Source organism: Girardinichthys multiradiatus, chromosome 1 (genome assembly GCF_021462225.1).
Source record: "Girardinichthys multiradiatus isolate DD_20200921_A chromosome 1, DD_fGirMul_XY1, whole genome shotgun sequence".
Classification (NCBI taxonomy): domain Eukaryota; kingdom Metazoa; phylum Chordata; class Actinopteri; order Cyprinodontiformes; family Goodeidae; genus Girardinichthys; species Girardinichthys multiradiatus.
The window spans coordinates 12,754,386-12,767,625 of record NC_061794.1 but is presented as its reverse complement, the minus strand read 5'-3'; the positions used below and the strand labels follow the sequence as shown (position 1 = coordinate 12,767,625).

The following is a 13,240-nucleotide window of genomic DNA, read 5'->3' as shown; positions in this document are numbered from 1 at the left end:
CAGCTGAGAAAAAGGGAAAAAGCAGAGCAGAGAATGGGAGAAAAGACGAATAAACATGCGTGGAGCTGAACAAGAAACCATTTGGGGAAAAATGTCAAACAGAGATCAAACAGGAAACAATCTAAATAAAAAGGGATCTCAAGAGAAACACAAATGAATGAACTAATACACCTTAAAATAAGGAGCAAAAGGAAATGAACTCTATGGTAAAACCCAAATGGCACCAATAAAAACAGAGTATGGCAAAACTATAGAACATAATAAACAAAGAAAATGCTGAAAAACATGAACACAAATGAAAACTAAACCTAAAAGCTCAGCACTGTGACACGTTCAGAAAGCTGGAAAAACTATTGATCTGGACTACTTTGAAGGATAAGGAAAGTCTGGCTCATTGATGGGAAATACAAACAAATTTCGAGGTTTTTGAAATGGATGATATAGCTCCCTAAGTACAACATCATTGTGATAGAGAGCAGGACGAGTGCAGAAAACCAAAAACAGCAACTATAAGTTACCTTTCTGTTGTGCCCCCAATAACTTTTCTATTGCTTGTTTACATGTTGAGTCACTGGGGAATGGGCACTTCCTGTCTAGGGCATAGTGTGAGCACTTCAAAGAAATAATCCTGTGTAATAATCGTCACATTCTCTGTAAGTAGCTGTCCGATGGAAGCTTGACGACTGATTAAAGGTTCATAATATAGCATTAGCATGAAGCACTGTTTCTTAGATTGGAGCTGTTTAAACATAGTAGAAGTCTGCTTTGGTCTTGGCCCATCTTGGACTTGCTGTTGGCTTCATCATCTGGGACAAACTAATCTGGGTTATAGAGAATGAAGATACCACAAAACTTATCTAATGCAGGTTATTACATGCTTATAACCTTATTATCCCTGTAATAAAATATGGCAGGTCACCCAGGCTGGGTTATAATGCTGATCAAGACTCTTCTCGGCTTCCAACTCTTCGTAAGATCTCTAGGCTACAGTTGATTATAATATATTGTATTGAAATCCGATTTTATTCATTGATAGGCTATAAATCTAGGAAAGATTACAATCCAAGATGCATCCAGAAAGTTTTTAAACGGGTTGCCAGATGGGGGATGCTGATAGTGTTAGTGTGACAAAGTCAAAAGTTGTAAGAGCATTTCAGAAGTTTTGTTGTTAAAAGTAGTGGAAGGATAGGTAAACTACATAGGACAAAAATGACACAGGAACATATAAATAAATCTACGTATTTATTAAAACAGTGCCTGCTTCTGGAAGGTAATTTCTCTTTGATTACTTAACATAAAAAAAAGGTCTACCCAAGGTTTAAATAACCCCCCTTCACTGGACATATTAAGGAGGGGTCACTGATAATGATCTGGGGTAAAGACACTGTCTGTCCGACTGGGGGCGGCGTTGGATAGCCACCTTCTCCAGGCACCCCGGCATGCGCCCCCCCCCGCCATCAACACCCACCTCACTTCACTTCACTTGTGGGATCAGCAATTCAGATTGCATGGAAATCCTGGGGAAGTGTGTGTGTTTAAGCGAGTGTGTGTGTGTGAAAGAGTGATAGTGTGAGAGAGGCAGAAGAGTAGTTGCATTCCTGGAGAGAGAGAAAGAGAGCGAGAGATCCCTGCCCCTTCCTTCTTCTCCCTCCTCTCTCCTCCTCTCCCTCCTGCACTTCCAGCCGGCGGCGGCAGAGAGGGATCTTGAACCCGGGCTGCAGATGCGACGAACAGGGCTGCAAGGTGAAAGAGACGCCGCTTAAACGCCTGGAAGTTGCGTAAAAGGAGGAATCGGCGCAGCATTTAAAAACCACGCTCAGATATACTTGTGGAGTTAGTCCGTGAACGCACCGGGCGGCCCAGGTTCAATTTAAGAAGAAAAAGTTAACTTTTTCACCGGGTCCATCCGTGCGGTGGTCATGGCTTCGCAGCGGACACTCCGGACCGGCCGGGCAGCGCTGCTCCTGGCGGGACTGCTCGTGGTTTCTCTGTTGCCGCCTTGCGCCGCGAGTTGCCCGGAGAAAGACCTGGAGGACAGGGAGGAGGAAGCCAACGTTGTCCTGACCGGAACCGTGGACGAAATATTCAACGTGGACCCGGTGCATAATACATATTACTGCAAGGTAAGTGTCTAAAAGTGGGATCAGAGGACGCATGAGAAGTGGTCCGCAGTGCTGCGCTCAGACACCTGCTCACTGGCCTTCTGGACTTTAGAGAAGTCGTCCTATCAGGCCAGGACAGAGTATGAGTTTCTGTCCCAGATCTAAAGCTTTCCTTCCGAACGCCATTTGGCAGCGGTTAAACTTTGCCTTCAGGATTACATACAGTACATGCAGTTTTTTTTATTTCCACTCACCCATTACACAGGTATGAGGCAGGCCTAACCGAGCATGTAATCTTCCAAAACATACTGCTGCAGGAAGCTGCATACTCATTGCTCTCTGACTGTTAACTCTCACTACTGCCATAAAGCCCGGAAATATGCAACCTGTCACTTTTCCTGTAGCCGCAGGGAAAATATTCTGAGTCTTGATTTATTCTATGGTGGTGCTGACAAATCGCACCACTGACCAGATATCTATGACTTGCGGCAGTGGCACAAGGGTCTTTAGGGAGGGAATAGAGTGAAAGTTCACTCTAAAGTTACCAAACAGACTCTTATATTAGGTAGAAAATGTTGGTTTGCAGTTTCTATATATGGCCACAGAGAAAGTGAAATGAATAATACTCATTATCTCTTCATTTTTGAACCGGATAGTGTGTGGAAGATATTAGGCTGCAAGTGAATATTTAGTCCTCAAAGTTGATGTGGTAGGAGGAGGAAAAATGGCCAACACTAAGGACTTAGGTGAGTTCGACAAAATAGTGGTCAAATAGTGGTGCACCTCCAAAACTGCACCTCCTGTGGAGCGTTCCTGTTCTGCAGTAGTCAGTATCTAGTGGTCTAAAGAAGGAAGAGTGGTGAACAGGTAACGGGTTCCTGGCTCACTTAGAAAGTGAAGGCTGGCCTCATGGGGTTAAATCGAGCTACTGTAGGTCAAACTGCTCCTCCCTCCTGGACTATGAAAAAGTTAATGGTGGTTCTGGTAGAAAGACGTCACAACATACAGTGTACTGTAGTCTGTTGTTGATAGTGCTTCATAGCCGCAGACGGGTCAGGGGGTCAAAGCTGACTCTTTACCACTGCCAACAGAATCTGCAATGGGCGTGTGACCATCAGATCAGAACTGGACTAGCAATAGCAGAAGGTGGTCTGCTCTGATGTATTATGTTATCTTTTACATCACAGCTATCAAAGCTGTGTACGTGTGCATCACACTACTCGGGCTTAGGTGGCACCAGGATGCACTACAGGAAGAAGGCCAGCCAGCACAGGCAGTGTGATGGTTTGGGCAGTGTTCTGCAGGGAAACCTTGGATCCTGTCATCATTCTGGATGTTGCTTTGTCATGTAACCCCTACGTAAGAATATTTGCCATGTACATCCTTTCATAGAAACTGTAATCCCTGAAGTCTGTGTCTGGGGTTGCAAACTTCTGTGAATTTTCAAAGTTGGAAACATTCCATGGGAATTAACAAGAATTTATGGTAATGATATTGGTAATAAATGGGAATATTGAATGTCGACCCTTTACAGGTACTGTAAATATAGTACAGGCAAACTTTTGACTAAACCAAGCAAATTTCATGCTAATGCAAGTGAGTATATCTATGCTGTTCCCCAATTACATGCATATTGCACAACCAAGAACCCGAGATTACCAACACCAGATTTTTGAGTCCAAAGCACAAAATTATTGAAGCCACACATTTGAGTCTGAGTTCCACATAAAGTACAACAAGGTTGGATTATATTATTGGGTACATTAGATTGGGTGGTATTTGATGTATGGTATTCATATCTAACTTGCAAATATCATACAGATGTCTGCATATGAGAAAACGAAGTATTTATATCAACGGTTGGATATTAAACAGTTTCAATTGTATAATATTTGAAAGCTTCTTATTTGAAAACAAAAAATCTAAACTTTCACAGCTTAACCTCACACAGAAAGGTTCTGGAAATTACCTTCATTTTTTCAGCCCCTTTGCAACCCCATCTCTGCCTTCTTTCAGAAGGACAGTGCGCCCTGCTACTAAGTGAAAATGGTTCTGGAATGATTTGAGGAGTTCCCCAGATCCCAATCCAATCAAACATCTATGGGATGTGTTGGATAAACCAACCTAAGACATGGAAGTCCCCTCCTCACAGCTTACAGAACTCAAAGGATCTGCTGCTAATATCTTGGTTCCAGATACCACAGAGCATCATTAGATCTTTGTGGAGTCCGTGTCTCAACAGGTCCAGGCTGTTTTGGCAGCAAAAGTGGGACTAACACACTATTAGGCAGGTGATCACAATGTTATGCCTGATCTGTGTATGTAATCAAGCATGAGATCTAAGCGATACCAGGTCCTGAAGCTATATTATTTTTGTAACACCTGTGTCTAAATGATTGACAACATTATAGGACATCAGTCTGATGGCCTTGCAAAGGATGGTGAGGGGAGCTTCTCTTTAGAGGGAACTGTCTTAGGGTCGCTGCAGGAACATGGCTTTGAACATGGTCAGAGACGTCTCACACCTTCTCCATGAAACGCAGGGCTACACAATATTTGGAAAACATTTAGCATTACAATATTGTTGTTTTTTTTTAAATAGAATGATATTAGCTTTCTCTCTCTTTTAATTTTTTTCCATCATCGTGACTCCTCTACCACTTTCCCTGTGCTTAACAATTTCAGCCACTCAAAGCCATGTCAGGGATCAAGGGCAGTGAAACTCCGTCTGACTGGCCAAGTATTTCATTTGCATACTGAGCATTAAAGCATTTGATCTGAAATGCAAGCGGCTACCAAGTGTTGCATGCAGGGATCATGTGTAATTACATTACTTCACATATTGATATTGCAGTTAGGGCAGTGATTTGATGTATTTTGCAGCATGGGCAAAAACAGTAACGCAGCATCAAAAGTTGAATGATTTTTAACACTCTCTTAGATTTTAACACTACCATCGCCAGGAATGTATGCTGTTTTGTATACAATGAAATGACAGTAAAGAGATTTAAAGCTGCACAAATCCAAACTTTAGTCGGGAAGTATACGCCCTTCTGTTTCTTCCTTCCTTCTTTGTGCAACTAAACGTTTGCACCAGGCTGACTTGTGGTTGGCCACTCTGTATTCTGTTTTAACTGTTGACAGTTAAACAAGTTGTGTTTGGTCAGCTTGTTTGCTCCTCTTTTTCCACCGCTTCCCGTCTCTCCGACCAATGAATGGGGCAGATTAAAAAAACAACAGCTCATCCTGTAAACAGAAACCATCCACAAAATGCCGGAATTGGACAAGATGGCGAATATGTAACCTAAAAACGTCCATTCTGTCAGCACAAAGAATGTATTTGCTTTCTGAGATAGACAAAGTCTAGATCTGGTTGAGAGTCTGTCATGGCAAAAACACATTAAAAGCTGCTTGACCCTAAGCCTTGACTTATTGAGGTTGGAGTTTAATAGTGGTATGGAATAGCGAACTTGCTTTGTGCAGTGCATCCTAAGAGTGTACACGCCCCACTTAAAATGGCAGGTATCGTGGTATTAAAAAGCCTGCTTTAGTTAAATCTGATTGCACAAAAGTTTCATTTAAGTTAAGTTCATCTTTATTGTCCACATATGTGGAAATTTATCTTTGGCTTCACATGGTAGTTAAAAGAATGCATAAAAAACAAGGCACATAGGAAACATTCACACTGAATGACAAAGCACACTAAAATTATAAACACACAATGGGCACAATATCTAGATAATGGTCAACAGTTGGTATGAAAGAGTTCTTATAGAAGTTTTTGGTTGCTCTTACTGCTCTAAATTTCCTTCCAGAGGGAAGCCTAACAATTTACCAAATAGGGGGTGATCTGGGTCACCCACAATTTGTTGGGCCTTTTGTTTGTCTTTTGTACAAATCTCCCAGCATTCTTTGCTTAGTGCCACTGATCTTATTGACCCAAATGTCCATACCAATAAGATTTTTATAATCTGTATCCAAAATGCATGTGCTTACATTGTACATACTCAATTTCCTAAATAGATTTTCCTAAATAAATACATGTATTCCATAATACGTTCCATAATGAAGTTAGTAGGAGGATTTTATATATTCCAAAACCATAGGTGGTCACTTGAATTTGGGACTTGGACTCAAGTCACACCTAGGCTACAAAAATTAGGACTTCTAAGTCTGAGACTGGAATATTATAAAACATCTTTATCTAATCAGCAGAGAAAGCAAGCTGGTATGTGAGGCACAGCTGCTGCACACATATTACATTGGAAGGTTTGCGATGGATTATTAACAAGTGATCTTCATGGCTGTTAATGGCTAAAATGTAGCTGTAGCTTCAATATTGTGACCATATGGGTGTATTTTCAGTTGAACATTGTAATATATTACTTTGGGTAATTTTAGAACTAAGATTTTAATGTCTTTCTGTTTTTGACATATAAATGTCTGTATATATTTTAAATTAAATCAGCATATAACAGTTTTTTTTAATCCAGAGAGGCAGCCTCTAAAGGAGCTGAAGGAATTTCTGCCCACATATGACAAATATCCTCTGTATTCTTGTATCAAGAATAAAGAGAAAGGCTGCACAAGAATCCTTTCATCCAAAGAAAATGTCCATGTCCACCCAAAATCTCCCAGAACCTGTTATGGTCTGATGAAACCAATTTTGAACAATGTTGAATGAATATTTGGCACAAAAAACAACACTGAAGACCATCAAAAGAGCACTATAACCACAGTTAAACATGGTGGTGGCAGCGTCATGCTCTAGGTTTACCCTTCTTCAGATGGTAGTAGACTTGTTGTCCTTATCAATAAAAAGAATCCTCATCAACAGAAGAAAAACTTAATGACAGCAATTAAAATTTTGGAATGGCCTAGCCAAAGACGATATGGTGTGGACAAGAAATGTCCTTTCAACAAAGCACCAGATTGAGGGTGTGAACACTTATACCACCAGGTTGTTGCTGCTTTTTTATTTTCTTTATATCATTGTTGTAATATTCAATAAAACATGCACCGTACTCTGTTTTCATCCCTCCTTTTCTAAAGGTCAGAGTGTGGCGCTACTTGAAAGGGAAGTCCAGCATCAACCGTGAGATCCTCCTGGATGGAGGCAACAAAGTGACGATTGGCGGGTTTGGGAATTCTCGAATCTGCGACAACCAGGTGGCCACAGGCGACACTCGCATATTTTTTCTCAACCTCGACCCGGAGGCCGTGGGGCCGGACCACAAGAACGAACTGATGCTCAACTCAAGCTTGATGAGGATTACTCTTCGCAACCTAGAGGAAGTTGAACACTGCGTCGAAGGTAAGAAACCAGTACACCTGAGCTGGAAAGTTTTAACATTGCATAGATGTTGGAGTACATCTTAAAGTATTGAGGATGTGCTGGCTTACAATGAGAAGAACCGTCTGAAAGACAGCTTGGATTTCAGTTACATGTGGCTTTCTACAATGAGACAGCCTAAGGCTCATGGTGGTAAAGTTTCCCAAAACTTCATGAAACAAGACTGTCAGAGTCATTTTAGAAGCTTTGTTTCTGTGATGTGGCTCCAGCCTTTCAATGATACCTTGAGGAAAAAGTGACAGATAAACAACCTATAGGAACATGGTGATTTTCGTGATTTTCATTTTTATGAGGTCAGAATTTGAACTCCTCTGCTTTTAGAAACACACAAGGGATTTTAGGAGCTTTAGGTTTATGCAAAGTTTTTTTTTCCAAGTTTCTAGATGTTAACATTATTGTAAAGCACTTCACAAAAAAGGCAAGGAGTCTAAAGAAAGTCTCAAATCATTAGATAAATGGCGATCACATGTGACTGTGGTGGTTTTTGGAGGGTATTAACCACATTGCTTTCAGCATGATGCAGGTTAATTAATAACTGTTTTTCTCATGAGTTAATTAATAACTAATTTGTCAGACTATCTGACTGTCTGACTATTTGTCAGACACCGGCAAGTGGTGAACCTGTGGGTGTCTAACTGTTTTTTGCTGCTTGACAAGCTATGCAGTTGTTCCGAGTTTGAATCGATCTTGCGGACTGGTAAGGGGAGGTTGCCTCCTGGTTCTCGGTGGCAAAAGGTTCCAATGCTTGGAGCTTGTTTGCAGTGTTAAATTCCATTTGGCACACACATAAAACTTTCTTCTGTTGGACTGTCCAGGCACGAAACACTGCTCGGCTAACCTTTTTATTCAGACCCCTTTTCTTCTTCTTCTCAGACTGCTGGAGAAGAAAGGGGAGCTAGACTGTCTAGAATGTGCTGTTTTTGTTTTCAGGTTTGTATTCCAAGAGAGTATGCTTTGCATAACCTGATTTGCTCATACTGTCTTGCAGCTGAAAGATTACTGGCAAAAGAATATTTTAAAGAGCAATCAAACACCACTTATGTTAAAACACCTATGTGAAAGATTGAACCTTTTCCATGGAGCTCCTCATCCACCGATGATCCCATAAGTCCTAGTTCAGGACACCGCTCATCTCCTTCCCCTCTATAACTTCTCCTTTCTGTTGTTTTTGCAATACAACTAGCCCTGATAATTAGCTTGAATGCCTTCATCCAGAAGAGAATGACCTTTGAGGCTTGTTCAAGTGAAGAGTTTTAATTAAGGGAGTCAAGTCAGATCCCATCCGTTCCATGAAAGCAACTCCGGAGACTGTGGGAAGTGTGCGCAGCAGGACAAGACTCTACCTGCCGCGGTGCTCATTGCTACCCTCCTCTGTTTCTCTCCTCATTCTTGACATTTTCGATAGCTAGGATAGACCCAGGAATGCCTGGCAGAGTAAAGGTGGGGAGGTGCATTGTCTGAGGTGGAAGAGAAAAGGCTTTGTGAAAGCCTTGGCATGAGGGAAATCAAGATGAGTGATGTAAAGTTAAATTAAAAAAAAGGTATTTTTTGTTTGTACACGTGAACTCATGGAGCATAAGGAATGTTTGTTTTGGGGGGGCATGTTTGTTAGGTTGGACCATGGATGCATGAAGATAATTGCCTTCGGGAATCATGTTTTAGACTTTATGTCTTTTAACTTGCCAGCAGCTTTATGGTCAATCTGTCTGGATGTGTGCTATCTGTTGGCCACCAATGTGCACTCCATAAACAAGTGTTTACAAGGTTCCATTACACACTTAGCTTCATGTGTTATAATGTGGAAGAATCATTATTAAGTGGAGGACTGCCAGAGCAGCTGCCCTTTAATCTTTGTGGTGGCAACATATAAAACAACTTGACTCAGCAGTAACATGAACCCTGAAAAAGAAAATAAATTTTTTTCATAAGTCAAAATGCTAACAAGGGCCTTGTTAGCTGTAACACTATTGATGAGGACATAAAAAAAAAGGACAACGGTAATACCAAATTTCCTGTTTGGTTCATTTTTTTTTTTTTTACTTTTCAGGCTAGCATTAGCACTGCAACACAGCTAGTTGCTACAGGAAGACACTAAAGTAGTCATTTCAAACTACCATTCATTTGTTACTTCAAAAGTTAAAGGGAGGTTTAAGCTTAATTCATTGATTTTTGCCATGTGAGAAAAATGTAGGGAGATAATTAGTGTAATATTTGTGTTTAAATGCAAAATAACGTTAGCACTGAAGCACAGCTATCTGCTACAAGTTAGTACCTTAGCAGTTTAAAATTACAATAGGGGAAGTAGGATTATTTTGCTTATTTTATTGATTTTTGTTTTCTGAGAATAATTAAAAGGAGATATTTATTGTATTAAGTTTGTTTACGTCGCAAGATAGCATTAGTTAGTAAAGTATCAGTTTTAAAATCCTGTTAAGGAATTAATTGTAAAGATGTTTATCTTTATTCGATTAATGTTTGGCATGTGAGAACAGTTAGGCAGATAATAATTGTATTATGTGTGTTTACATACAGGATCGACTTACTGTAGGTCTATAGCACAGATAGGTAGTACATTCCTAGCTCTAATTACTGTAGTAAGAGTTTTCACACTTTAGCACAGCTAACTGCTACAGGAAATGAGAAAAATAGTTGTCCAAAATGCCCAATAAGGAAATATGTCAAAGGTTGCTGGGATTTTTATTCTCTGTGGATATGCAACTTAAGCAGATCATTAGTATTATTGAGTGTTTCATACAAGAAAAAGCTACCATTGCAGCAGAAGTAGTTGCTAGAAGTGGATAGAAAAGTAGCCGTATTTCAAAACTCAGATTGTGTTGATGCTCCTTTTATTGAATTTTACCACGATAACAATGTATTCAGATATTTAATTAGTGTGTTCTGATTTTATAATATTGATGTTAATGAGGTTTTGATTTAATATTGACAACCATTAGCCACCATATAAAAGCTCCTCTAGCAGTTAGAGGTATCCTGTTGCTGTCTGCTGGATAGTGTGGCTTTAAAAAGTGTGAGTTTGTTATTTATAGAACATTATTTCCAAATTTGACCACACATAGCTCCACTCCCCTCTCTTAAAGGTTGTCTATTCTCTTACCACAAAGGAACACAGCACCTTCTAACTTTTTCCATCAAGGTGCTTTGAATCAATATTTAAAAAATCCCTAAAACCACTCATGTAGCTTTGCCTAGTCAAACTAAGCCATGGGTTAATAGGCAAAGAGTTTCTCTTAAGTTTGACGCCCTTAAAACTGAGCCAGAGAGCTTACAGATCGTCCATTAAACAATCCAGCACAGTCACCAGGAGTCTTTTTGGGAACATACCTGAAGTTGTTTTTTTTATGTTTGAATGATCTCCCAACAGAAAAAAAAAAGTGTTTTTTATGTATTTATTGACGTTTTCATTCCAATTTGTCAACAACAAAGAAAGAAGGTGGAATTGATGGGCCTTTGGGAGACAGGATGCCGTCTTGATGGAGAAGTGTTGAGTGCACAGGGAGATCGTATCTGTCTTGCTCTGTTTATCAGTCGCTTTTGTTTCAGCTCTTGATAACTTGATGTCAAAGTCGTTCCCTGGAGGCCCTGATGGAGAATAGCAACAAAGCACTGTTTCTTTCTTCAGTCCTGATCCCTCCTCCCCTTCTCCAACTTTTTGAGACACGGCTATGCAAAAAAGATCATTTCCTTATCCCTTTTTGTGTTGTGTCTATTTGAATCTATAGTGTCATTATGGAATGTATCTGGGCAGGGTTTTTCTGCATAGTGTAACACTAACTCTATATATGTGCGTACAGCAGTGCACCAGCTCACTGGTAATAGGGTAAACCGGGCTTCTTGAGAACATGATGAGGGTTCTGATTTACCAGCAGGTGGTCTTGCTTAATGATGGGTGAGCAGACAGAACAGTGGAATGCTTCACGGGGTGGGTGGGATGTGGGATGATTGTTTGAGCCACCTCCACCCCCTCCTGCTCCTTTGCTTTGTCAATGAATGAGCCATGGAGTACTTTGAGCTTTTTTTCCCACTGTTGGTAGAAGGAGGAGGCATGGAATTCCTAACCTGGCTGCCTCCTCTCTCCCCCCTTACCTTCTTGATATGTGAAGAGATAATGATAGAATGATAACAACATGGCTAGGTTTAGGATTAGGGTTTGACTGTCTTGGCAGTCATTTATAACAAACTTGCCAGTTTTTTCTGCGACTCGTTTTGAGCCCTATGTTAAAAGCATCCTCAGATTGTAAGCCTCAAGCTTGGTTAAAGTTCAAATTAATGTCCGGTCTGAATGTTGCTCCACTACATGTTTTCCCCATAGATTAATATTTATTTCAAGCTTCATGATTTCCTCACAGTTAATGGAGGCTCTTTTTTATTTCCTGCACGGTGTTCTGCCTTTGCTGTAAAACGTTCTGGGAAAACCTGCTGCATGTTTGCTGCCTTATAATTAAAATATTAAGCTGTGCCGCCACCTGCTCATAATTTAATCTTACAGAGAAAATCTGCAGATAGATTAAATCGTTACTGCTGCGCAATGAAACTCGACAACCCCCTAATTTCCCGGGTAGAGAAACATATAGCTTTTCGGGGTAATTCCAGAGGGGGTAGATGGAATTTTAGTGTGCCTGTGGAAAGTGTGCGATAACACTATACGGCCGCGCCCAGACAACTATAGTAAGGCACCAGGGTCTTTATCCAGTCCATGTCTACACAAGCAGCCTTTTGTCTTCGGGGAGTCATGGGAAGTCAAGAGAAGTGACTTAAAGTATTTTGATTTTTCTCAGCCTCTTTGAATGGATTAATGCTGTAGAGTTCATTTGCTAGATGGAACTCTTTTATATAAGGTGTGTCCTCTATAACTTTGCATATCTTGTTTGGATTATGTCAGACCCTTTATTCAGTGAAGTGAACAGAACTGGACAATTGGGAAAGCCTGATGGAAGGCTTTGATGAAACAAGCAACAGAGGCTTAAAAACAGAAGCAAGACCATTGGACCCATTTGCCAGCTAACCCGGAGTCTCCAGCGTTATTGCAGATTTTCGATTTTAATTAAAAATCTGGGAGTGCTGCTCCGGCTTGGCATGGTGATAAAGGACTATGAAATGAAAAAGCCATGAAAGATGGAAGAGAGCAAAGCAGGAATGGACCACTTTACCACAGTCTGCTCACCTTGGCTTATATCCCAGCAAAGATCAGAAGTGTATCTCTTTGCTGGTGAAAAGAATCACAGATGGTATTGATAGTGCAGTATACTCTAAGCATGCTAGCATCTCACATGTAGCAACATGCCTGTCATTATATGATCCAAGAGTGTGAACAGTAACATGGACTGTAAAATCGAATATGTCCATACGCAGCGTGAATCAGATGCAAACTGCCATGCTTGCTTTTTTTTCAACAATAATTGATTATTTATTGCTTTATTGGATCTGTATTTTCTTTGGCAAAAATGCAACAGTACAAATAGAGGAGCACTAATAAAACTTTTCTAAGACAGTTCAGATGTAAAATTGTGGCTCACCTGTTCAGATTTTCATATTTTTCTATTTGAACTATATAAGCATTTGCATAGGTGAGTAGTCACTTTGCTGTGGCAGTGGTTTTAGAACTTTTCAGGTTGCCAGCCCTGAAGTAACAGTGGAAAAGACTTATGTCCCTGAATCTTGATTGAGTTTACATCATTATGAGTATGTTGTAAGTATGATAAACAGGAGTATAATGACAATACAAACATGCAGTTCCCCTATGCACTCTGGAAAAGTCTAAAAGAGT

At 40.4% G+C, this 13,240-nt stretch overlaps 1 protein-coding gene across 7 annotated transcripts in view; it reads left to right on the top strand.

Moving 5' to 3' along the window:
• Nucleotides 1-1,609: 1,609 nt before the first annotated feature.
• The window catches only part of agrn (agrin), a 414,019-nt gene continuing 402,388 nt past the window's right edge, over nt 1,610-13,240 (top strand). For 2 of the 7 annotated variants that reach the window (XM_047373582.1, XM_047373574.1), the window contains exons 1-2: nt 1,611-2,123; nt 7,155-7,416. In XM_047373582.1, coding sequence (XP_047229538.1) covers nt 1,920-2,123; nt 7,155-7,416 — 466 coding nt within the window. In that variant the 5' untranslated portion in view covers nt 1,611-1,919. Of the gene's footprint in view, nt 2,124-7,154; nt 7,417-13,240 lie in introns of all 7 variants that reach the window. The other 5 variants (XM_047373623.1, XM_047373597.1, XM_047373566.1 and 2 more) reach the window with 4 other exon arrangements.